The sequence below is a fragment of the Cebus imitator genome, unplaced genomic scaffold (assembly GCF_001604975.1).
Source record: "Cebus imitator isolate Cc_AM_T3 unplaced genomic scaffold, Cebus_imitator-1.0 Scaffold20, whole genome shotgun sequence".
Taxonomy (NCBI): Eukaryota; Metazoa; Chordata; class Mammalia; order Primates; family Cebidae; genus Cebus; species Cebus imitator.
Genome location: NW_016107335.1, coordinates 3,374,796 through 3,399,703, shown reverse-complemented (window position 1 = coordinate 3,399,703; position 24,908 = coordinate 3,374,796). Strand labels below are relative to the sequence as shown.

Sequence of the window (24,908 nt, the reverse complement as noted above, 5' to 3'; positions counted from 1 at the left end):
TGCTCCGGTCCTCCTTCCTTCTCTTTGCAGAGCCCTTTGTTCTATTTGGTCTCCACAAGATGTGTTTGGTAGGAAGAGTGGGTATGTGAGCTGCTTCTGAGCTGGCTGACCAGGTTGCCCCTGGAGACACTGGCACAGCTGAGCACCCCGTGGGGAGGGCGTACTGTCCTGTGGCTGGCACTTCATCCCTGTCGATGTTGAGAGTGGGCCTGGTGCTAACGAAAGCCTTCGTCTTCCTGTTCAAGTCCACACATCCATCTTCACCTGGTTGATTGGGGCAGTGTCTGCTGTTCTTGCCTCCATCCTTTCCCAGCCTCCAGCTGTTCTTGGGGGAAAGCTCTACTCTCAGTACTGAAAGCAGCTGATAGGCACCACCCTAAGACATCTTTATGTGGCCTGGAGGTGTGACCATCATAGGCGGTGAAGTTCTGAGGGGTACTTGCTTCCTAATTGATGAACAGACTGATAATAAAACACAAAAGATGAGATTCCTGATGTTTCTAAGGCTCTTCATAGAGTAAGCGCGCTTCTTGGAAATCCACAGGCTCTGTACTTGTTTGGTAGACGGAAGGGGAGTTTCTGGCCAGTATTTTGGGATGCTCTTCAGCACGTCGGAACACTGTATTGGAGACGTCAGAGTATTTGTAGTTCGCGTATTGAGACGGAGTAGAAGGCGCCATGACCGGTTTGGAAGACACAGCCGTCACTGGCAGGGCTTGGGCTCGTTGCTTTCTTAGGTTAGGTCGGAGTAGGAGTTAAAGTTTAAAACCACATCTCATGCAAACTGTACATTTTCACAAGAATGCTTTTGAAAATGAATAACGCATGCTGCAAGTGAAAAATATGTATTGGATATGAAGGATGTTGAAGGTAGCCAGTATTTCACTGAATTAAACAGCATTTATTTTAATTGCAGAATATACTAATTAAAGGAGATCTTAGTGTTTGAAATTTCGAACATATTGTTGGAAGCTGACCACTCGCCAATGAGAAATGTCCTTACTGGTGCCAGCGAAATGACAAGTTTCAAGTCACACTTGTTTGAAATGATTGTGCCTCGTGGGTGGCTGAGGTGGGTTCCCTAGTGCTAGGGAGGAGTGTTTGGTGCAGCAGACACTGAACAGCATGCTGCCTTCTTGGTTTCAGCAGGGAGGAGAGAGCGATGGCTTTTTTCACTCAGAAGGCCAGCCCCAGCGGCTTCCCCAGCCTCCAGAAGTGGGACTTCAGCCTGCCCGCAAGGTGACGCTGACCAGGGGGGGCCTTCAGCAGCCCCCGCATCCGCCAGCAGGACCCCACGCACACTCGCCTGTCCCTCCAGGGATCAAAAGCATCCAAGGAATTCACCCGGGGAAGAAGGTACCGTACTGCCCGTCACCTCGCGCACAGCACGGGAAACACGAAGGCCTTGTGTGGGGCAGTGTTCAGACGCTCTCTGATACGTAGCGCATGGCACATGGTAGTACTCACATTAATGAACTATCATTTCGTTTGTTCTGGCTTTGAAAACACATTAGCATTTTCACCAAAGCCTTTTCCACTCCTGACTTATTTAACAGAACAAACCCAGAAGAGCACCCACAGCCGGGAGTGTGATGATTTCCCGCAGCTCTGAGCTGTCTACCCAGTGGCACCTGCTGTGCTCTCGGGACAGTGCGTGCTGCTGCGTGTCAGCATGTGCTCTTTCCTCTGTTCACTGATTCACCAGAAGTTTTACAAATGTAGAGTCAGGTGCGTGCTCATGGCCCCAGGTCAGGCAGAGGAAACTGAGGTCTTTGGAGATGAAGTCACTTGCCCTAGGCCACATTCCCAGCTCCTTATTCCTTCCCTTAACCCTGGGGATGGGAAGGAGCTTCTCTGAGCTGCGGCTGTCACACAGGCTGCAAGGGCGCTCCCCATCCCCTTTCTGATGGAGTGACCGTCTGCGCATGAAGAGTACATCCTGTCGTGTTGTACACTGGCGACAGAGGGCCCTTCCCCTCAGCTTCTAGTGAGGCGTCTTTTTGGTTCCCCAGAGTCTTGATAGTGAAGTACCCTCTTGGTGCAGAAGCCAGTGACACCTGTTGGGTAGAGCTGCGCAGAGGGAGACCTGGGCGCAGCCCTGCTTTGCACTCTGGAGGGTGGCAGGCCCGCCTGCTCATCCTCCCGGGTCATCTTGTCTCACTTAGTGTGACTATTAAGACTCTTCTGCCTCCTTTTGAAGTATTTAAATTACTTTGTCTTATCCCATAAACACTTCATGATATGAGAGCAACCAAAATTCCATTTTGTACAAGCAAACAGAAATATAGACAGATTCAGTGATGCCGCCAGTGTTAAAGTGATGGGCCCTTTCAAGATGGCTCCAGTCTGAATATTCTTCCTTCAGGTGTCATCCCTGAGTATATGATGGGAAAGGCATTAGAACCACACAGCCGTACACATGCGTGCACAGCACACTTGAGTTTCCCGTCTTAAACCTCACTTGCTCTCTTCTCAATGAGGATAATGATGTTCCCTCTCTTATGTAAGCAATTGTGAGGATCTTATAAGAAAGATGCATCTAAAAAACCTGGTGTTGGTGTATAAATAGGCATTTGTTGGAGTTATAATTGTTAATATCATAGCTAACTTCAGTTAGAACAGAATAGTTACTGCTGGTTTCCAGCCAGTATAACTTGGAACTTTCTTGTGTGTTTGCCAGCGTGGTTTCTCTTGAAATGACCCTTTGCACCTGTTGGAAAGCTTACTTCACAGGCGTAGTACCGCCGCCATCTGCAGAGTACTGAGGTGTGTGGAGGTTTTCTCTGCGTTTCCTCTTCTGTGGGTGCACACTCGTGTCCTGATGTTCAATTCCGCTTTCCACCTAACTTTCTTTGCCTTTTTCTGTGACGTACTGGGAGACTGCTTTTGTTCCATTCTGCCCACATTCCAGGACAGAATTAGCGTAGGACATCTGGAAACCTAGTGCCGTTCAGCTCCACCCTGCCTTCCGCACTTCACCATTGTCCAGGCCGGAGGCGTTGGGCACATGCGTCTTCTCTGACTTCCTCATCTGGGGAAAGTGTGGGAAAGTTTAGCAGTCTCCTCTTTTTGACAGGTTCCTTGAGCAGTGGTTTTGAACCTTTGGCCACTTTGAAAAATGTTGATGTCTGGGCCCACCCTAGAGCAGCAGGATCGCACTTGGGGGTGTCTGGGTCCTCAGTCACAGTGTGTTTTTTGTTTCTTTTGAAAAGCACTGCAGACAGTGGGAATGTGCAGCCGCAGGTGAATCCCTGGCTGCAGAATCTGCCTGGGAGGTTTTCAGGATAGCAGATGCCACCTTTGCCAGCTGAGTCAGGCACATAATGCTGTGGCCTGCTGGACTGTAAGGTGGACGTAGCTCTGCGCACAACAGGTCCCTGAAACCAGCCTAGAACACAGTAGGAGAAATGGGGGCTCTGGGCTCCATGGGCTGGATCCGGTTTCTTAACTGTGTCATTTGCAGCAAGTGTCTCAGCCCCCGCGGGTGCCTGATTACCCAGAATGATGATAACACAGAGTGCCCACCACGCACAAGTGCGGGGCCCCTGCGGGGTGCAGTCTTTGTCAGCTCCCTCCTCTTCCTCCGCCTCAACTTAGACTTGCTGGATATTGTTGTCTCATTTAAGTATTAAACCATTCTCTGATAATGGATAGAAAACTAGCAAATCCTGTAGCTCCTGGTATATTTTAATGGATTCTAAGTTACTTGTTCACTTTTACGTCTTAGTGACTATGGAAGAAGCTCAAGCTTGAAACTCTGAATGTATTTCCTTTGTTGTTACCAGGCCATCATGCACGGACGAGGCAGAGGAGTGGCTGGTCCCATGGGCCGGGGGCGCCTGATGCCAAACAAGCAGAACCTGCGGGTGGTGGAGTGCAAGCCGCAGCCCTGCGTGGTGTCCGTGGAGGGGCTGTCCTCATCCACCACGGATGCCCAGCTGAAGAGCCTGCTGATGTCAGTGGGACCCATTCAGGTAGCCGCCTGGGGGTGGCATCTGTGCCACGGGTGGTCATGTCCCAAGACAAAGGCATTTCTTGATTTAAAACATAGTGCCCATTGTGTTGGTTACTTTCGTATTAAATACTTGGGAAATAAGATAAATACCTATTGTGCACACTTAGTATCAGAACATTTGCCCCAAAATGTTTATTTTGAAATATTCAGACTCTTGGTTAAAAAAATTTAAGAAATAAATACTCCAACTGAACAGATTATCCTTTGAGATCTTCATATTATCATAGAGGATCTGACTTGCACAGATACATAACAGTTTTTTTGTTCTGTCAAATGACTTGTTTTATTTGTAATAACATTATGTTTTAGAGTATTTAGCCTTCTTTTCCTCGCTTTCCAGAAACAGCTTCATGTGCTCATAGCTGTGTGCCTTGGTTTCGATTTTACAAATATGACAGTATCTTGGACTGTGTCTTCATCTCTTAATTTAAAGCTGGCTAATTCTAATGCTGAAACATGCCTGCTGAGCTGGCTGCAAATGCGATGCATGCAGAGGAGCACCATCCGCGGTCCATTGGAAACAGGGTTTTCCACGGAAACTTCCGGTCTCTGTAGTCCCGGAGCCCTGCCGCTGGCCTCGCGGAGAAGCCACCTGCTTGTCCAGTCCCACTTCCTGTTGGGTGTCGCCCGCGTGTCTGTTGCTGCCATTGCCATGCACCCTGCATCCCACGGCGGGATCCGGTGCGTCTGAGGGCAGAGCGCTTTGGAAATAGGATCTTTTTGGATCACAGAGTACATGTCAGAGTTCTGAGGAGTCTGGGATGCTTTCTCTCAAGAATTTCTCAGAGCCCCTAGCTTCATGGGTGAATTTGGAAACATGCTCAGACTACGGTTGATGCGAGTAATTAATGTACATGTTTTAGATCTCCATCTGCTGTTGACAGTTCCTAAAAATGAGTAGATGAAAGTCCTTCCAGAGACTTAGATGTTACTGGTTTTAATTGCTACCATCTTCATTATTGGATTCCTGGGGAGATAGGCTTAATTTTTATTTGTGTGTAGTAATGGAAAGCAAGTCCAAAGACTTGGCCTCTATTTATGATAGAGCGGGCTCCCCAGTGGTGCAGTTAGAAATGCTCTATCAGTTATTAGAGGCATACAGTTTATGTTCGAGGATATTTCAAAACAATTGATCATAACATAGATTAATTCACCCAGCTGAAGTGCCTGCTGATGTCAGTGGGACCCATTCAGGTAGCCGCCTGGGGGTGGCGTCTGTGCCACGGGTGGTCATGTCCCAAGACAAAGGCATTTCTTGATTTAAAACATAGTGCCCATGTTTTAAACAGGAACAGAATAGACACTAGAGCATTTCAGATGCATTAGAATGTGGTTATCCTAATCTGAGATTCTCAAAGCAAATGGCGATGGAGAATTCTGGTCCAGTGACTGTGGAGCGGTGAGTCCAGATGAAAAAACCCCAAGCCTAGTCTGTTAGCAGTGAGCCACAGACGGTGCGCTTGGCGAGGCCTCACGTGTGTGGCTCGGTGTCCTGCTGCTCCTGTCTTTGCGGCGTTCTGCAATCCCCTGTGGGCGGAAGGGTCGTGGTGTTGCTTTCATATGTCACCTGCCACTTTGGTGGGCTTCACTTCATCGTGTGTAGTCTTGATCATTTTCTTGAATATTTTTTAGTGTAATCTGGTTGTCAAGATCCACACCTGAACAGCAAGTACTGTTTGCCTCTCACGGCCTCGAGTGAGGCTCAGTGGCTGTCCTGGGGAAGTTAGCTGAGAGTCACTGCCAACCCAGCTGACTTCAGTCTTTTTTACGTGGAATTTCTCATTTTGCACTGTGGGATTGTATAGACCTTTTAAATGAATGGCTTTTTTCCCTTCCATTTGCCACTCTTTCTGTTCTGAAAAAACTTCCTGAAATTATTGTGTTATCAGTAAAGCTTGATTGGGGCCCTTAAAATCCCAGCGATAGCAGTGTAGGAATGGATGAATTGCTTATTTTAATGAGTAATTAAATTAGGTTGCATCAGTGGCTCCTAGAATAACATGGAGGCCATGGTCTCTGCAGACCTCTGAAGGGCGAGTTGAGCACCTCAGCAAGGCTTGTTCTCCCACCCTGGGTCAGGGCCATGCCCACTTGTTTCTTGCCAGTTAAGCTCATGGGTTGGTTTTGAGTTGGAGTTTACAGATTTTTAAACACTGCGTTCACAAAATGTGAGGTTTCTCAGTTAAAAACAAATGCTGGTAGAATACACTTCTGCCAGCGTTGGTGGGGGAGCATCGAGAACACTGGCGAGTACAGAACAACTTCACTGTGCTTTCAATACATACTTTAAAGGGACAGTGCCAGGTGGCCCAAGGCTTCAGTGCCGCCTTCCTGGTTTGAGGAAGAAAAACGCCTTTCTCTGTGTGTTTCAGGACTAATATTTTTTGTCCTAATGTTATGGAGTAGTGTTGAGTCTGTGTCTCTTTGGGATATGGCGCCACCTAGTGTTCACTGTTATAATGCCAGGTACTGGTGTCTACCACAGGAGAACCTGTATTCATTCCTTTGGTCCTTTTAATTGTAGAAAATTCTAGTAAACGCACATTAACTATACTTTTTAAACTCATGGAATTTGGGAACTTTTCTCAGTGTAGCAGTGATATGGCAGCCAGTTTTGTTCTTAGATGAGTGTTTTACTTCCTTCAGCTACAAGCCTCTCCAGAAAGTCTTTCAAAGACATTTGTCTATAGACTCAGAGTGAGGAAGAATGAGAAGACTTTGTAGAAATGTCATAACCAGAAACGGGAATGACATAAATATATTAGTGTGTTTCGGAATTTCACACAAGAAAGGTTGCAGTAAGAATGAGAACGCTTTGAGAGGCTGAGGCAGGCAGATCATGAGATCAGGAGATCGAGACCATCCTGGCCAACCTGGTGAAACCCTGTCTCTACTAAAACACAAAAAATTAGCTGGACGTGGTGGTGCACGCCTGTAGTCCCAGCTACTTGGGAGGTTGAGGCAGGGGAATCACTTGAACCCAGGAGGTGGAGGTTGCAGTGAGCCAAGATTGCGCCACGGCACTCCAGCCTGGTGACGGAACAGGACTCCATCCCAGAGGGGAAAAAAAGAGAGCCACGTGACATTCATCAATGTTAAAACTAAATGGGTGAGAAAGAAGAGTCCACCTGGGAGGAACATGGGGTCATCAGTGCTGTGCCTTCCTCTCAGGAGAGGGAGGAGGCAGGCCTTGGTCGACCTCTGGGAACCGGCACCATTCTTGTTGAGTAACTGTGACCTCTGCTTCCCAGACTGAGCCCAGATTAATCAACAGGGTCAGCAGATCAGTTCGTCATAACTCCTCAGGCCCCTTTGCTTAATTATGTTTATTTCCCTGCTGCTGGGATCTGCCTAAAACTGTGTTAAGAAGGAGAAATAAATTTTGTATTCTATAATAAACCCTGTGGAATAAAAAAAAATTTCCTCATGAGAGCATAAAGTTTACAGTCACTCATTAAATATAACTGTTTCTCTGTTTTGATTCTCAATAAAATAAGGTGAAATATAGTAATGCCAGCACTGGGTGTGGGCGAGGGGCTCATGGTGCTGGCACTGGGACTGCGCCTGCGTGTGGCGGGCTGCTCGGCTTCCTTTTGGTGCTTCGTCATTTCTTCCAGCAGTCCTCTCAGACTCGGGCTGGGACAGCCCGCCGTGGCCAGCTCGCCCTTCAGAACTCAGCGGGCTACAGTGGCAGGAGTCTGGGCTTTGAGAGGAGACTTGGGATTCGGTTCTGAGTTTGCCATGTCTTGGTTGGTGTCTCTCAGGTAGACTGCTTCACCTTTGTGAGCCTCTGCTAACATTTAAGTAGCTGCCCAGCTCTCACATGGCGGCTATTAAATGAGAAGATCTCTGTGGTGGCCGCGAGCATGGTCCCTTCCACAGAACAGACACTCAGGGATGCCGGGTTCCTTCTTCCTGCAAGTCAGATTCTCATCTGTCCAAGCTGAGCACCTCTGGGTGGAGCAGTCGGATAGCAGATCGCTCATTTTGCAGAGACCGCCTCCCACAGTGCAGCTTATCTCAAGATGAAATCCCCTGAAGCTCCTGCTTGTGGAGGGATTCTCGTGATGGTAGGATGGTGACTCTTAGGGGCTGTCCACCCCGTGGTCACCCACTAGATGTGCCTGCATGAGGCAGGCCAGAGTTTCTGCAGGTCTAATGAGCACAAATGATTTTGTCACCTAATTCCAATCTCAAAGCTGAGATTCACATCTGATTTACTTAGCATAGGATTTCTTGAGAGTACATACCTGGTAGATGTGAAGGAGTAAACAGCAGTCCTGTGTGTGCGCACGCACGTGTGCATACGTCAGAGAGACAGGGCTCGTTCTGTCACCCAGGCTGGAGTGGAGTGGTACGGACAGCTCCCTGCGGCTGCACGCTGGGCTGAAGCAAGCCTCCTTCCAGGACCTTCTGTAACCAAGACTACAGACGATGCCACCACGCCCAGTCAGTGTAGAAATTTTTTTAAGTAGTCGGGGTCTTTCTGTCTCTCTGTGTTGCCCAGGTTGGTCTCAAACTTGTGGCTTTAAGCACGTCTCCTGCCTTGGCCTTCCAAAGCACTGGGGCTACAGGTGTGTGCCACCGCACCCAGCCTGCAGTAGTCATTTTTAAAGAAATGAAGTAATGAGGCTGTAGTTGTGATTATATTCCACCAGAAAAGAACTTGTCCATTTATGTGAAATAATAAGTAGTTTTGAACCACGTGAGAAACTGTGGAAAAAAAGGCCCCCACTGATTTTCCAGTGTTAGTTAAGGCCTGGCCTGCGTGTAAGCTGCAGGGCGTGGGCTAGCCTCCTCACAGCTTGTTCATGGATGGGGATGCAGAGTTGAGAGGCTGTTCACTTCATCATGGGCTGGGAAGCATACACACATGCACACACACGACCACAGCTGTGCACAGGCTCTTCCTCAAGAGAGGAAGAGCTTTTCTTTTAATGGGGAAAAGAGGCTAGGGTTCTGAGCGGCATGGAAGCTTTTTGCTCCCAGGTGGTGCGGCCGTGCATTCGGTCAGATGGTTCTGGGTGGAGATGCTGGGTGCAAATGCAGGAAGCTGCCCGTTGAAGGGGATTCTTTTAACTTGCATTTGCACTTATGTGTAGTAGTGTAGTGAGCTCTCCTCAGAAGTTGTCTGAGGTTGTCTCTGAAAAATGAAAAGCCAATCAGAGTGAGCGTTGGTATGCCAGCCTTTTCCCTGTCCCTGCCAGTACGTTACGTGGGGGCTGCAGGTGACCTATTCAAGAAGGAGGTCCATCAGTGTGTGGACTTGAGACAAATTGTAACTTGCGGTTTGTTCTGGGTGAAGGTTTAAACTCTATGACAATGTGTTGCTGAGTTGTGTAGTCGTGTATATTTTCGCAGTGGAAGCTGGCGACCATGTCTTTAGGTTTCACTGGAAAGTTTCTTTTTCTCTGCTCCTAATAAATGGCAAGTATTTGTCATTTTGGTAGGTCAAAAATGGTTGAATATTGACAGTTTCTACAATTTAATTTTGTATCTAGAAAACAGGGTTTATTTCTGAAAGAAGGTACAAAAATGTAAATAGAGAGGGCAGACAGGAAGCCAGTTTTAGGACCGAACACTTGTTAATTGTGTTGAGTGAAAACCCCGTCATTCCTCTGATTGAAGAATCTCAGTGAAAGTTAATACTTCGTTGACTGAAAGTTCCTCAATCAGATTGAGGTTTTTAACCTATGTAGATTACAAGTAAACAAACCTGATACCAAATATTGTAGAATTGGCAGCCTGATGCCCTCATTTCACACTGTGAAATTGCCCAAAGGAAATAAAATCCCCACATCCATCTAGAAATGTTATTTCCCAAAAGAGCAGCATGACATTTTCTTTTTTTTTGGAGACAGGGTCTTCGTCATCCAGGCTGGAGTGCATGATGTGATCCTGTGATCATGATTCACTGCAACCTCTCCCTCCTGGGCTCAAGCGATCCCTCCACCTCAGCCTCCTGAGTACCTAGGCCGAGGGGAGTGCACCACTGCGCCTGGCTAATCTTTAAATTTTTTTGTAGAGACAGGATCTCGCTTGAGTGGATGGTGTTTTCCAGTCCAGATTCTATGAGTTGCAGAATGTTGATAATTGTTTTGTGATATATGAAATTAGTTTTCCTTATCCGTTCCTAATGAGGGCATTTTTATATTTTTAGACAAGTTAACTTGAGAGAGGATCCGTGACTGTAGTTCTCGCAGTGAGCTGCGCCGCAGCGCTGGCAGCTGTTACGTGAGGTGTTTTGGTCACTTTTGGGCATTGCTTAAACCCCTCAGGATGCTGGAGCACTGAGCACACCAGTGCTGTTGCCGGAAGGACGCAGAGAGCCCCAGAGGCATGGCAGCAGCAGCGGGGGCTGGCTAGGGTGGACAGGTCGCTCTCACTCTACACAGCCCCTTACCTGGGAACAGAACAGACAGCATTTTCTCTTTGGAAGTTGCTCTGTTGTTTCAGTGACTGAATACCATTCACAGGCTAATACACAAAAGGGGTGCGTGCTGAAAGATGAGTCTGGCAGATTGGGAGAGAAAACAGGTCCCTGTCAAGAAATACAGGCGCAATTTCAAAGTCCAGAAAGCCATATTGCAAGCCATATTGCTGAGGATGTATCCAGGAGACCACGTTGTGGGGCTTCACTTTTCCTGTTAGCTTAATGACAAGTGAAGCTGTCAAGAAGTTTCTTTTGCGTTCATCTTTTATTTCAGAAAGAAGGGAGAAAGTCTGATATTTTACTGAACTCGGTTCAGAAAAACACAGACCAATTCCCTTGCTGCCCCACGGGCTGCCTCATTGCTGGCGTGTGTCAGGGGTGTCCCCAGACCAGGCCTGCTGCTCCTGGGGTAGCCTGCGTACGGGCCTTCTTGATGCCCTTGGATGTGGAGACTTGAACCTTTCTGTGTATTTCTGTGTAAATGCTGTTGTAGAAGCACTGGAAGACAACGTTTTCGGAAGTGTTTGAGTATTCTTTCAGAGCTCTGCCAGTCTCGTTTACTGGTAGACGTTCTGTGGTTATTAAATGGAGAACAGTTACTTCCTATACCGTGGAACTGTTTAAAACGCTTTCCAAGTCATTGATGTTTTTAGCTGTTTGCTTCCATTGTAGCTCTTTGACAAATGCTTTAAAATGAAACGGCCACGTGTGCGTCCATGTTTTCAAGGGATCATGTGCTGATAGTTATTTTCTTTAGCTATTCTATTTCACTGAACAGAAACTCAGACACAGCAAATAGTTTCTGGCTGCCAAAAGTGCCTGTTGAGTGCAGTTCCTCAGGACGGTGTTTGCTGGTGCCCATGCCAGGAGCTGCCCAATGACTCCTGCTCTTAGAAGAGTCAGGGTCACTGGGCACGGTGGCTCACACCTGTAATCCCAGCACTTTGGGAGGCTGAGACCGGTGGATCACGAGGTCAGGAGTTTGAGACCAGCCTGGCCAACATAGTGAAACCTCATCTCTACTAAAAATACAAAAAAATAGCTGGACATGGTGGCACATGCCTGTAGTCCCAGCTACTTGGGAGGCTGAGGCAGGAGAATCACTTGAACCTCAAATGTGGAGATTGCTGTAAGCCAAGATTGCGCCAGTGTACTCCAGCCCAGGTGACAGTGTGAGACTCCGTCTCATAAATAAATAAATAGATAGATAAATAAATAAATAAAGTGGGGGGAGCGGCGCCTGTACGTGCTCCAGACAGTGGGCACTAAGCTGACTGTGTCCTGAAGTAATTGAGAAGGACCAGACTCTGGAGTTGTGAGTTGCTTGAGTGTTCAGAGCGCCGCCTAACAGATCAGCAGTTGCCATGCTCTCTTCCTGCCCCTCCCAGCCCCAGATCCTAAAGCTAAAGCCTTAAGAAAGCAGAAAGCAGCTCCCCTCTGCCTCAGAGAGCAGATTCAAGGACTAGATGGTAGTTACGCTTTTCCGACACTCTTTGTAAATTTTGACTGGATTCATCGATTCTTTCGGCCGATCTTCATAAATTCATTTCTTTTTCACTGGCTTCTGGGAACTCCTGAAGATTTCATTTCAGATACCATTGTCTAAGACTGGTGATTACAGACTCTAAAGTACAAAATGTGACCACATTATGCTCATGGCTGCCCCAGGCACCACTGCCCTCACAGTGACCCAGCTGGATGCACAGAGATGGTAGAATAGGGGCCATTGCCTGCTGTGGGCTGTACTGAACAGCTTCCTCTGGTGTGATGAGTCCTGCTCTGAAAAAGATTCGTGGGGACCCCTATTAAGAAATCACCTGATAAGAAGGTGTGAGAAGAGGAGACGCCTCTGTCCAGGGGTGTCTGCTGCCAGGCCTCATGGAGGGAGGTTGGGCAGCTGTTGTGGCCAGATGATGGCAGGTCTTAACACTAAGCTTGGAAGATGTAAGTGTTGCTCTTGGGAGTGATTTACTAAAGCGCTGTTTTGGAATAGAGTATCTGGATAAAGAAGAAAAATTGCCAGGGAGAGAGGAAAATCAGTTTGTTTATTCCAAGTGTCCGCCTGGAGTCATTTTATGTTAAAGCTAATAATGTATAAACATACATGTTCATATTTTTTGTTGTCATTTACAACTGATGTTAAAATGTTTGTTTTCTTTCTCCAGAGTTTACAGATGCTTCCCCAGCAGCGGAAAGCCATAGCTAAGTTCAAGGAGCCAGCCCATGCGCTAGCATTTCAGCAGAAGTTCCACAGGTGACCACTGTGCTCTGGGCTTCGGTGATGTGGGGCGGGAGTGAGGGCCTCCTTCCTGTGCTCTCCCACCTGTCATTGGTAGCAAGCATGTGTCCCCGCCTGTCCCTGTGGAGGGACAGCAGGGCACAGAGCGCAGAGGGTGGTCCTGTTGTGAGGCGTGCGTCCTTTTGCCAGGTGAAGAGTTGCCCTTGTGTTTGGGTAGGTCTTGCCAGGGAATCGGCCTGTTTGGACGATGGGTTTTTATTAAAAAGGACCCAGTCCCCTTTAGTTTCTCCCACCTTGGTAATTGAATGTCGATGGTTTCTTTAAATTTTCACAGGCATATGATAGATTTGTCCCACATAAATGTGGCCCTGATCGTGGAGTGATTCCTCACAAGACAGCCTGACCTTAAGCTGTACACACACTGTGGGATTTCTTCAAGGAAGCTGCCGGCCGGCGCAGAACCCCAGGAGCACAGGTCTCCCCGGGCCGCAGCCCCACGTTAGTGTTGTCCAGAGCGCCAGCCGGCCCCGGCGTTGATTCCAGAGGAGCTGACCTGACAGGACACAGCAGGCTGGAGTTGGTGTTAGGTTGCTTCACATTCTGTTGTCGCCACCAAGAACTCCAAGTTTTTCGTTTTCTTTTGTTTTCGAAGTGCTTACAATGCATGTAGACGTTGTTCTTTGTGATCTGACTCTATGATTGATCACAGTGACTTAGATTCAGGAAAGAACGTTAACGTCACAAATTCTAAGTATTTTTCACAGCAGAGAATATTTGATAATGGTTGCACTTATCTTCAGTGCAGGCTAGAAGAGTCTTCTCAACCAAGCAGAACTCGAGTCGTCTTCTCAGCCCTCAAAAGGCTCTTGTGAAAAACATAGATTAAAATTTGGGTTGATTGTTGATTGACCTTTGCATATCCTGGAAAGCCAGGGTATGAGTGGGTGGTTGGGAATGGTGCCAATTGAACAGCAGATTCTGCTTCTTGTCACTATTTCAAAAGCGTCAACTCTGTGTTCCTAGTTTCGATGAACTCCCCATTCATTTTTAACACACCTCCCAGATAACGCAACGTGCTGGACAGGCACACGGTCTGGCCCTTGGCTAGGGCAGGGGTCTGTGATGACCTCATCCGGCAGCCCTCTGGCCTAGTTCCCACCACATGAGGTGGAGGAACGGCTTGAAGGTGGAACAGACCTGTCTGTTTTTTTCTCTTTTTAAATGCAGCAAAGTGGCCTGTTTGTCACTGGCTCTGTGATACGTGACATTCCTTGGGAATTTGGTGGCCATTGCTTCAGTCACTTCTGTTTTTCTGAAGGCTGTTACGGCAGGGCCGCCCTGTCCATCAGTGGATGTTCCCTCTGGCCTGCCATTCCCCATGGCGTGCAGGGCGAGGGTGGCTTTCTTCCAGGGACAGCATAGCCCCAAATGAGACGTGTCTGTGTCATCACTGAAACTGCTTTTCGTAATTGCGGGTAGGTTCCTGTAGGTGAGACATACTCTCCATAAAGCCACTGTAGTAGAATTCATTCTGGGCAAACACTGGAAAAAGTGCCTTACTGTATTTCTGCTCATGAACGAGTTTCACTATTTTGGATATATTCTAAAGTGGACCTGAGCTATTTGAGCAAATAATGCTAGGGCATACTCAGACATTTTATACCTACGATTTCATGTCACATTTACTATTAGAATTAAGGAAAATAGAAGCCCGTTCTTTCTCACTGCCCCTGGAGGGAGCGCGGCCCTAGGGCTGTCAGCCTCCTAGAAGGAAGGGACTAAGGAGACGGGCACAGACTTGCGTCATCTTGTTTCCACAGATGACGTTTTATATTACTTCCTCAGTTACCAGAACAATCTGAAGAGCTGAAGAAGGTCTTCGGACCCGGCAAGCTTTTCTGTAGCAGTGATTCTAAAGTGGCGTTTGCTGTGTGCTTGAGAGTAACACCGCACGCTGCAGGGGCTGTGGCCACAGTCCCAGGAAGCCACAGCACTTGTAGGATCTGCTAGGACCCTGTAGCTGTGCTGCCGCCACCTCTGCTCCACAGTGCCCCAGCCAGCCCTCGGGAGATGGGACTGTCTGCCCGCCCTGCCTCACTGAGCCTGCAGAGGCTGCCCAGGCAGCGGGTCTGTGTGCCCATCAGCGGGTTCACACGGCTGTCACTGCCCCTCATTTCCATAGTGAGATACGGATGTGTTTGTGTATTTGGTGTAGTTTATTTGGCTCAGTCCATAGCTGTGTTGGAGTGGTGAGTTTGGCAGCCCTTGAGCTCTAATGAAGAGAGACCCAGACCACTTAGGACCCGCTGGGCAGTGGGAAGGCTTCCCAACTTACTTCGTGATCGAGGGCTTACTGATGCAAATGAAATGAGTTTAATGACTTTTTTTTTTTTTTAAACCACTTTTTGAACTAGTCTGAGTGTGCTGTATTTAAAACCAAATATCTGCGTGTTGTCTCTGAGAAGTAGGTATTAGAACCTCCTTTTTTGCAGTCAGTGTTAATAAAACTGGTCCTGTTTGGGCACCCATTCTTCAAGACAGACTTCACGGCCACTGGAAGGTCTGCTTTGGTGCTCCCTGAGTAAGACACAGTCAGTGGGGTGTGCGTGTTTCTGTAACCATCTACACACGCACACAGGCAGACTTTCTCCTCGTAGAATGTTCTAGAAAGGTGATTGGCAGAGTCATCCGGGCCCGCCTTAAAGCGCTGGTTAGAACAGCCCAGCACAGACTGACCTCTCTCAACACCCACGACCACTGAAAATGGATTCTTATTAGTACCAGACAATCCCAGTAATGAAGGGTTAGTTTCCTTGAAGGGAACTACAGAAAAAGAAAGAAGCAGAATTAGAAAGTCATGGAACTTACAGGTGTGGTGTGCTGCTCACGGTGAAGTCAGACCACACCAGCCAGACCCTCCTGGAAGATCTGCTGCAACCATTATCTTTGTTCTTGATTCATCATGCATTTAAAATGAGATGCAGGAGCATTTAGCATACAATGTAAATACGGACTTTTTAAAATTAAAATGTTACTGGAAGTGCTTTCAACTCAGCAACGTCTTAGCTATTAGTTCTTCTGTGTTGTCTTATGAAAGTTTAATGGATACAGTTCCACAGTTGTTGATGTGTTTGTGTGTATATTCGATTTTTATAAAGATGGTAGTAAGCCAATACATTTACCCTGATCTGTGTATTATTTGTTCACAAGTTCAAGAAGTTTAAAGGTCGTAAATATTAGCATATCTCATACGGTAAATATTAGCATATCTCATATGGTAAAGCAGCAGCTGATTATGTGGAGCCAAGTTACTTTTCTTTTTGCGTTATCTTGTTTTGATTTTGTGCTGTAATAGAAGTTCACTTAGCTACTTACTTGAAGGTAACCTTACATTACCACTGGTCTGGCCACGTTTGTTAAATCCTTATACTGATATTCTTCTAAAGAGTAAATCTCATCATTTTTCCAGACAAATTTTGAGGGGTTTCTCCACTTTCCAGTCAGGCAGCAGCCTCGCAGGTGCCTGCACCCTTCCTTGCTGGAGGAGATGGGATGGGGAGGGAGGTGGCTTCACCGTGACTATTTTTAATACGGGTCATTCCTAGCATGATTTGTGAAGGTCTCAGACAAACAGTTGTTGAAGCTTGCTTCTGTAGCATTTCTGAATTGTGACAGAGCTTAGATCCCGTACCCAGGGGTCTTTTTTTCAAACAGCATCTTGCTCAGTTCTGTGAACAGAAGGCTTTGTTACTGAAGAAGGTGGAAGAGGAGGAGGAAGGGATGGGCAGACCCAGGTGAGGAGAGGCTTGACGATGGGGAAGCTGTCATCTCAGTGTTCATAATAAACTTCCTTCTAACACCCTGGCTCATCAGGGGAGGGCATCCAGTCCGGTCAAGTTGAGAGCCCTTGGGCCCCACTGGATGGCCTGGAGGCGTGGGAAAGGGGAGCATCTTCACTGGGTGGTGGTCAGCTGGAGCAGGACAGGTAGGGCAGGTAAAGGACACCCGAGGCCCTGGAGCCTTTGTCCTAGGATGGGTTTTAAGAACTCATCACTTTTGTTTTCTTTTGGCTTTTGTTGTTTTTGTTTTGTTCTGTTTGTTTTGTATTTCTTCGTTGTTTTATTGGGAAGGTAAGCGGAATGCACTCCTGGGCCATCGGATTGGCGCTTGTTGAAGGCAGGTTCTAGTCAGGTAACGGCATGGGACAAGGAGGTCAGCGTGTGTGGTGGGGTGGCAGCGTGCTGAGCCGGCACGTTCTGGAGCCCTAGAAACTCTAGTCCCCGTGGCTGTCCCCCTCCTCTGCTCTCTGGCTGGAGAGGACTGCCAGCTGTCAAGAAACATTCCCGCTGCGGGCTCCGGAGCGCCCTTCTTGGGTGACTTTGGGCTTCCCGCTTTTGCGTTGCTCCTCCTGGGATTCGTGTTTTTCCTGCCTCCCTCCCTGCTTGTAGGCCTCAGCTCTGGCTTTGCAGCATCGCGTTTAGACCCAGTTGGCCTCCCTTCATTTAGCTCTGACCCTCCACCACTTTTTTTTTAATTTGGAGCCGGAGGGAGGCCGGGTGGGAGATAGAAAACTTGTATTGTTGATTCTTCGAAAAATTACAGGTGATGATTCTACAAGGGAACTGACTGATGGGGGGGGTGCAGGGTAGGAAAGGATCGGCCCACCCCGTTACCACCACTCGGAAAGCCCCAAGTCCAGATCAGCTAGGGAAAGGCTTAGATACTTGATGTGAAGAACATTTCAGCCAACTTTTTCAACTATTTTTAAAGTTGGTGAATGGAGTGTTATTTTGGATATTCTTAAAAATGAATTTAGCCTCCAAAGGCATTTAGCCTTGACTTAATATTAAATCCTAAGGATTTTATGTAAGGTTTTTTTGCAACCTATTGAATTTTTTTAAATGGTACCTTCTGAGGTGCATAAGCCCATGGTTTGTGTACTGGAACCAAAGCAGAACTCACGGATTCATATTGGATCCCCAGGTATACCTCCTCCTGGTAGCATATGGCTGGAAAGGCCGTTCGCCTCGCGCATTGTAAGCTGCCTTGGCTAGAAAACGCTCTGAACGTCTCCACTCTCTTTTCTGTGTCACGTTTTGGTAGGAAGTCTTTATGATTGGCGGACGGCACAGGTATCTTAGCGAGACTTCTCTTGAGCACTTGTTTTTTCCTTTTACTGCTAACCAACTAAAAGATAAGGAAGTCTTCATGTTAGTATTTTGCTTGGTTTTATGTTACTGATTTTAAAAGGTATTTAGAAAAACGCAGGGCCTTCAAAAAGAAACATGTAGTTTTTTATTTTAGTATGTTCCACAAAGTGGATAGGCAGACAGGCTCTATTGTAAAGTATTCTGTATTTAATAATTTAATATACTCAGAAAGTAGACCTCGTGCCTTCTTTTAGCATGATTTTCTTTTAAACTGCTTTTCATTCTAAGGGCACCCATAGCGGAAGCTGATTTTTCAAGGACCGTTTGAGTCGTGTGCGTTCTGTAGCGTTTTCTTAGGTGTAACATTTTTAATAACGTGCACACACAGCACACAGTGGTGCCCTGAACTGCAGGAGCACGTCGTCACTTGTTTCTATAATTCAGCTTTGCTTTTCACAGGCGTGGGATCCAGGATGGTTTCCTCTGTGAGGACTTGAACTCTTGGGCTTTAATTCCACTGTTTAATTTGCAGGTACCACAGCGACAAAGCAGAGTCTGACCTTTTTCATGTTTGAGCTGATTCTGTTTGCTGGACGTTTCTACTTTCTTCTTGCCACTGTCATTTAGTAATGGGACCGCCTCGCCATGCCATGCTCTGGGCTCCCCTGTCTGTCCATTTCTGTTTTGCTTTCCTGGCTAATTCCATTTCCATTCTTAACACCAGTAGCTCCTGTCCCCCTCCGAGACTCTCTCTGACTTTCCCATCTCCCTCGCTTTGCACGCTCCTTTGCCTCCGCCTGTTGGCTGCACACTGGGTGAGGGCTGCATTCCTGCCACGCTGCCCCCTGTCTGTCCGTGCGGAGACGGCAGGCGGGCTGGGAGGGAAGGTGCTGATCGTTCTCACACTTGGTTTACAACCCGCTCACCTCTCAACCTTTGCTTTGACAGGTCTTTACTCACGGTTCATTCCTCCAGGTCTGATTGGAGAGAGTAACATTTTAATTCTGTTGTTTTGCAGTTTGGCTCTGCAGGAGTGAGTGCCGAGTCAAAGATGCCGGCGTCCGCAGCGTGCGGTTCGTGCCCCTAACCACCCGCTTCTTTGTTTCCCACCCCTCTGCTTTCGCAGGAGCTCTTGTGCATGAGTTCAGTGTTAGTGGTAGCGTGGCTCACTCCGCTTGGAGGTGGCGGCCGTCTGACCGACGGGGCCTCCCCGCCCTGATGCGTGCGCACTCTGCGGGCTGCCCCGGGTGGCTCTGGTTGGGGGCGAAGCCCTGTTGACTGGGAGAGCGTTGGAAATTCAGACATCGAGCGATGACAGGAGAGCGTGTCTCTGGGTTTGATCTCCGTCTGTTTTCTCAGACACACTGCGCTTAACTTGTGGGAATGCCGTTGCCTGTCCACCCTTGTTCACTCTTTAACTGCTGTGGTAGCTTTTCCAGGATCTATGTGAAGAATGGTAATGACGTAGTTGAAAAGAAAATGTACTGTTGTGTGTATCATTTGTGTGATTTCCTACCAGAAATGTGTTTGATCTATACTGTATGTAATTTGGAAGTCGTGTTAATAAAACCTTGCAGTTTCCACTCTAGTTCCATGGCCTTCATTTTATCTCGGCGCTCAGGTTGGCCCACAGCATCTTACCCATGTGCTCGAGACGGTGCTGTTGCCCCTCCGGGAGGGGTGGGGGGGTGCCTCACGCTCCCCAGATTGGCCCCTGGGCGGCAACCCTCTGCTTTCACGCAGCTGTCTCATTAGTGGGTCCCCGAAGGCCCAGGGAGCCACCACCCGTCACCTGCATTCTGGGCGCTGCATGACTCCCAGCTGACCGGGCAGACGGCAGCAAAGTGCATGCTCCCTTTTGTTAGGGATGCGGGAGCTAGTCTTCTTTTAAATTTTTTAAAGCATTACAGATAATTTTTACAATTTTCAGAAGAGATTTGTATTCCAGCATGACAATGAGAGGCTGAAGGTGGGGCGGCCCAGCACCCCCCCCCGCACCCCCCCTCCAACCCCCGCCCCCGCCATCCCCGTGATGTGGCTCTTCCTTGGTGCAGTGCTCTTGCTGTGCGCGGCCTCTTTGCAGAGGCTGTCATCACTGTGCACGTCCGATCGTGTATATTTTCCATTTCATGTAGCCCACGCGGTTTTCATGTTGCTAGAAATTGCTCTTAATTTATGGTCTGTTCTGAAAATGAAGTCTTTAAAAAGAAGGCAGCTCAGCTTCCAGAAACCACTGTTAAAGGAACCAGTCAAGGAGAAGAAGATGCCCCCATCACACGCCGGCTCTGCACTGTGGTGGGCGGCTTCCCTTCCCACCCAGATGCTGGTGTTGGTGTCTGCCGGGCTTCAGGGGGCAGTGGTGACCAGCTCCACCTCTGCATTCACCTGCGGCACCCACTCCTTTCTTATGTATAAACGGGATCACCGTTCTCAGTGCTGTTTCCTTTGGTCCCTTGAGTTAGGGAAGATGCGAGGCTCCCTTGACAGGCCTCTGTCCTTCGTGGAACAGCCTGTGGGTCGGCAGCTGTGAGGCCTGAAGCAGATTGGGACATGGTGGTGCCCTTTCTGTCCTCGCCCTATTCCAGGCTGGTGTGCAGGGCTTGACAGAGCCACCGGCAGGACCCTGGGGAATAGCACAGCTGCCGCAGAAGCACTGCCAGGAATGCGGGAAGAAGGCATGTGCAAGGCTCCGGCTGCTTAATCCCCGAGAGCAGATTTCATAGGGTCTCGGTGGCTGGCCTTGCCCAAGGCCTGACGCAGGCGCCCGCACGCGCGGCTTGCACAGCCATTCTTCGTGGTCTTCACCTCTGCTTAATGCACATGTGAACTAATGACATGCAAATGGGTGCTTTCCACAAGCAGGGTGGCCTGCAGTGGGCAGACGGTGGCTACTTTCAAAGATAAGTTTTATCCCCCTGTTCTCCCCACATTTTGTCACCTCGTTCTGTCGGTTCGTAAAGATGGAAAGTGCCTTAGTTTGGACCTAAGTAAGGAAAAAAGAAAGCAAGAGAAGAGGCGAATTTGGGAAATGGAAATAGAGGAAGCAGCAGGGGGTAACAAAAGCAAATGTGTCTGGTGAATTTCTCAAATCCAGTTTCATTGAGTTTTTAAGCCTAAATCATAATCTGAAAATGCCATGTGATTAAAGCCCAAAGCAATTTTCTTCCACTTTAATCCATAGTCCAAGAATAAGTCATTCTTTGTTTAAAACCTGGACTTTGGGTAATAGGAGCTCTACAGAAAATGGGCAAAAAACGTCTCGACGTTTCAGGGAGAAAACGGGGCTTTCTTTGATTAAAGGCACACTCAGGAGTGGCAGTTCCTTGAAGAAGGTATTGTTACTTTCCCATCGTTGCTCCCTGAGCAGTGCCTGGCGTGCTGGAGGTCTCGGTGTGTATTTACTTAGTGCGACCAATTACATGAGGCAGCGTATTTGCAGCAGGCCCAGACATAGGTGGTTTGGAAGTGGTTCAGGTGTTTGCTCTGATCACTCCTGTTAAAACATGGCAGCTGAGTCCTGAAGTCTTACCCTTGGTGGTGGTTGCTTGTCTCACGTCGAGTGCAGGGGTGCAGTCACAGCTCGATGTAGTTGACTTCCTGGGCTCAGCTGATCCTCTTACCTCAGCTTCCCCAGTAGCTGGGACTACAAGCTTCTGCCACCATGCCTGGCTAATCTTTAATATGTTTAGTAGAGATGGGGTTTCACCATGTTTGCCCAGGCTGGTCTTGTACTCCTGAGCTCAAGCGATCCACCTGCCTCGACATCCTAAAGTGCTGGGGTGACAGGCTTGGGTCACCATGCCCAGCCCTTATTCTGCTCTTAAAGAGCAGAGGCGCCTCCAGTGCTGCTCCTGGCTTAGGCTTCTTCCCTGGCCCTTAAATTGCCAATTTGCATCTCAGTCACCACAGGCAGACTGCGCCCTGGCTTCCCAGGATGGCCGTGATGACGGCACTGGCCTCGCCAGGGAGCCATGATGGCAACCATTCAGATGATGTCATGTGAAGCTTCCTGGAACTCTCTCCCGTTAGTTTTTGGATGAATCAAGTGAAAACGCTTATTTAACAAAATTTATAGATTAAAATCCTGGCTCTTAGGGAAAAATCAATAAAATAATCTACTAGCTAATTAAGAAAAAAAGAGAACATACAAATAAAAAGAAATGCAAGGATGGAATTACTGTTGATAAAAAGGACTTTTTAAAAATTGTAAAACATACGTAACATTAAATTATGCAAAACATTTGTAACATGAAAACTATACATCAGTATGTATAATCGTAGTGCTCAGTGTCCAGGTCTCTCGGTTACATTATGGATATTCACATGGCTGTACAGCGTCCCCACCATCCATCTCCAGAACGTTTTCATCATACAGAACTGACACTCTCCCCATGAAACACAAGCTCCCCATCCCCTCTCCCCCAGCCCCAGCACCCCCCACTCCACTTTCTGCCTCTGAACTGTACCATGCTAAGTGCCTCCTGTGGGTGGGATTTTATGGTACTTGTCCTTTTGTGACTGGCCTGTTTCACTTGGCACGATGTCCTCAAGGTCCTTCATGTGGCAGCCTGTGTCAGGATTCCCTTCTTCGCAAAGCGGAGTCATAGTCCATTATAAACACAGAGCACATCTGTTGGCTACTCACCCATCAGTGGGCGCTTGGGTGGCTTCTGCTATTGACAATGACGAGTGCTGCTGTGCACACGTGTGTGCACACGTCTTTTCAAGGCCCTGCTTCCGATTCTTCTGTGTCTATCTGGAGGCGTGGGAATGCTGGGTCCCACGGCAGTTCTAGGGTTAATGTTTGAGGAAGTGTCATCCTGTCAACATTGGACATCCCCACCAACAGTGCTCAGGGGTTCCCTCCACTTCGCCATATCTTCACCAGCACGTGCTATTTTATGTTTATTTAGTTTTCTGTGTCATAGGCACCCTGATGAGTGCAGGGGGTGTCTCCTTGTGGTTTCCCTAATCGTTAGTGAGGTGAAGCATCTTCTCATATGCTTGTTGGTCATTTGTGTATCTTCTGGGGAGAAACACCTAGTCAAGTGCTTTGCCTGTAAGAGGGATTATTTTTTAAGCAAGAAAAGACTGCTTTGTAGATCTTTGTGCAGATAATTGAAAAACCTACGTGACATGGATTGTTTCTTAGGATAAACAGTGTACCAGCATCAACTGCTGTGCAGATCTAAAGCTTATACCAGTCAATTGCCACAGAAAAAATAAAGACAATGTAACAAAACCCGGCAGAGGCTCAAAAAAAAGGAAAACTTAAAGCCAATATCCATGATGAACATAGATGCAAAAATCTTCAATAAAATACGGGCAAACCGATTGCAACAGCACATCAAAAAGCTTATTCATCATGATCAAGTAGGCTTCACCCCAGGGATGCAAGGCTGGTTCAACATATGCAAGTCTATAAACATAATCCACCACATAAACAGGACCAAAGACAAAAATCACGTGATTATCTCAAGAGATGCAGAGAAGGCCTTCGACAAAATTCAACAGCCCTTTATGCTAAAAACTCTTAATAAACTAGGCACCAAAAGAACATATCTCGAAACAATAAAAGCTATTTACGACAAAGCTACAGTCAATATCATACTGAATGGGCAAAAACTGGAAGCATTCCTTTTGAAATCTGGCACTAGACAATGATATCCTCTCTCACCACTCCTATTCAACATAGTATTGGAAGTTCTAGCCAGAGCAACAGGCAAGAAAAAGAAAGTGTATTCAACTAGGAAAGGAGGAAGTCAAACTGTCTCTATTTGCAGACGACATGATTGTATATCTAGAAGACCCCATCGTCTCAGCCCAAAATCTCCCTAAACTGATAAGCAACTTCAGCAAAGTCTCAGGATACAAAATCAACGTGCAGAAATCACAAGCATTCCTATACACCAATAACAGAGTAACAGAGAGCTAAATCATGAGCGAACTCCCATTCACAGTTGCTACAAAGAGAATAAATATCTAGGAATTCAACTAACAAAAGATGTAAAGGACCTCTTCAAGGAGAACGACAAACCACTGCTCAAGGAAATAAGAGAGGACACAAACAGATGGAGAAACATTCCATGCTCATGGTTAGGAAGAATCAATATAGTGAAAATGGCCATACTGCCCAAAGTAATCTATAGATTCAGCGCGATCCCCATCAAGCTACCAATGACTTTCTTCACAGAACTGGAAAAAAACCACCTTAAACTTCATATGGAACCAAAAGGGAGCCTGCATAGCCAAGACAATCCTAAGCAAAAAGAACAAAGCCAGAGGCATCATGCTACCTGATTTCAAACTATACTACAAGGCTACAGCAATCAAAACAGCATGGTACTGGTACCAAAACAGATATAGACCAATGGAACAGAACAGAGGCCCTGGAGGCAACGCCACACATCTACAACCATCTGATCTTAAACCTGATGAAAACAAGCAATGGGGAAAGGATTCCCTGTTTAATAAATGGTATTGGGAAAACTGGCTAGCCATGTGCAGAAAGCAGAAACTGGACCCTTTCCTGACACCTTACACTAAAATTAACTCCAGATGGATTAAAGACTTAAACCTAAGACCTAACACCATAAAAACCCAAGAAGAAAACCTAGGCAAAACCATTCAGGACATAGGCATAAGCAAGGACTTCATGACTAAAACACCAAAAGCCAAAATAGACAAATGGTACTTAATTAAACTCCAGATCTTCTGTACAGCAAAAGAAATAGTCATTAGAGTGAATTGGCAACCAACAGAATGGGAAAAAATTTTTGCAATCTACCCATCTGACAAAGGGCTAATATCCAGAATCTACAAAGAACGAAAACGGATTTACAAGAAAAAAAACAAACCCATCCAAAAGTGGGTGAAGGATATGAACAGACACTTTTGAAAAGAAGACATATATGAGGCCAACAAACATATGAAAAAATGCTCATCATCACTGGTCATTAGAGAAACGCAAATCGAAAGCACATTGGGATACCGTCTCATGCCAGTTAGAATGGCGATCATTAAAAAGTCTGGAGACCGCAGATGCTGGAGAGGATGTGGAGAAATAGGAAC

At 47.2% G+C, this 24,908-nt stretch overlaps 1 protein-coding gene across 8 annotated transcripts in view; it reads left to right on the top strand.

Annotated features, from left to right (window-relative positions):
- The window catches only part of RBM33 (RNA binding motif protein 33), a 136,742-nt gene extending 117,318 nt beyond the window's left edge, over positions 1-19,424 (top strand). For 2 of the 8 annotated variants that reach the window (XM_017519650.2, XM_017519644.2), the window contains exons 15-18: positions 1,150-1,356; positions 3,786-3,974; positions 12,614-12,702; positions 13,022-19,424. In XM_017519650.2, the coding sequence (XP_017375139.1) occupies positions 1,150-1,356; positions 3,786-3,974; positions 12,614-12,702; positions 13,022-13,070 (534 nt within the window). In that variant the 3' untranslated portion in view covers positions 13,071-19,424. Of the gene's footprint in view, positions 1-1,146; positions 1,357-3,785; positions 4,214-12,613; positions 12,703-13,021 lie in introns of those variants that run through there. The other 6 variants (XM_017519628.2, XM_017519613.2, XM_017519636.2 and 3 more) reach the window with 5 other exon arrangements.
- The last annotated feature ends 5,484 nt before the right edge of the window (positions 19,425-24,908 follow it).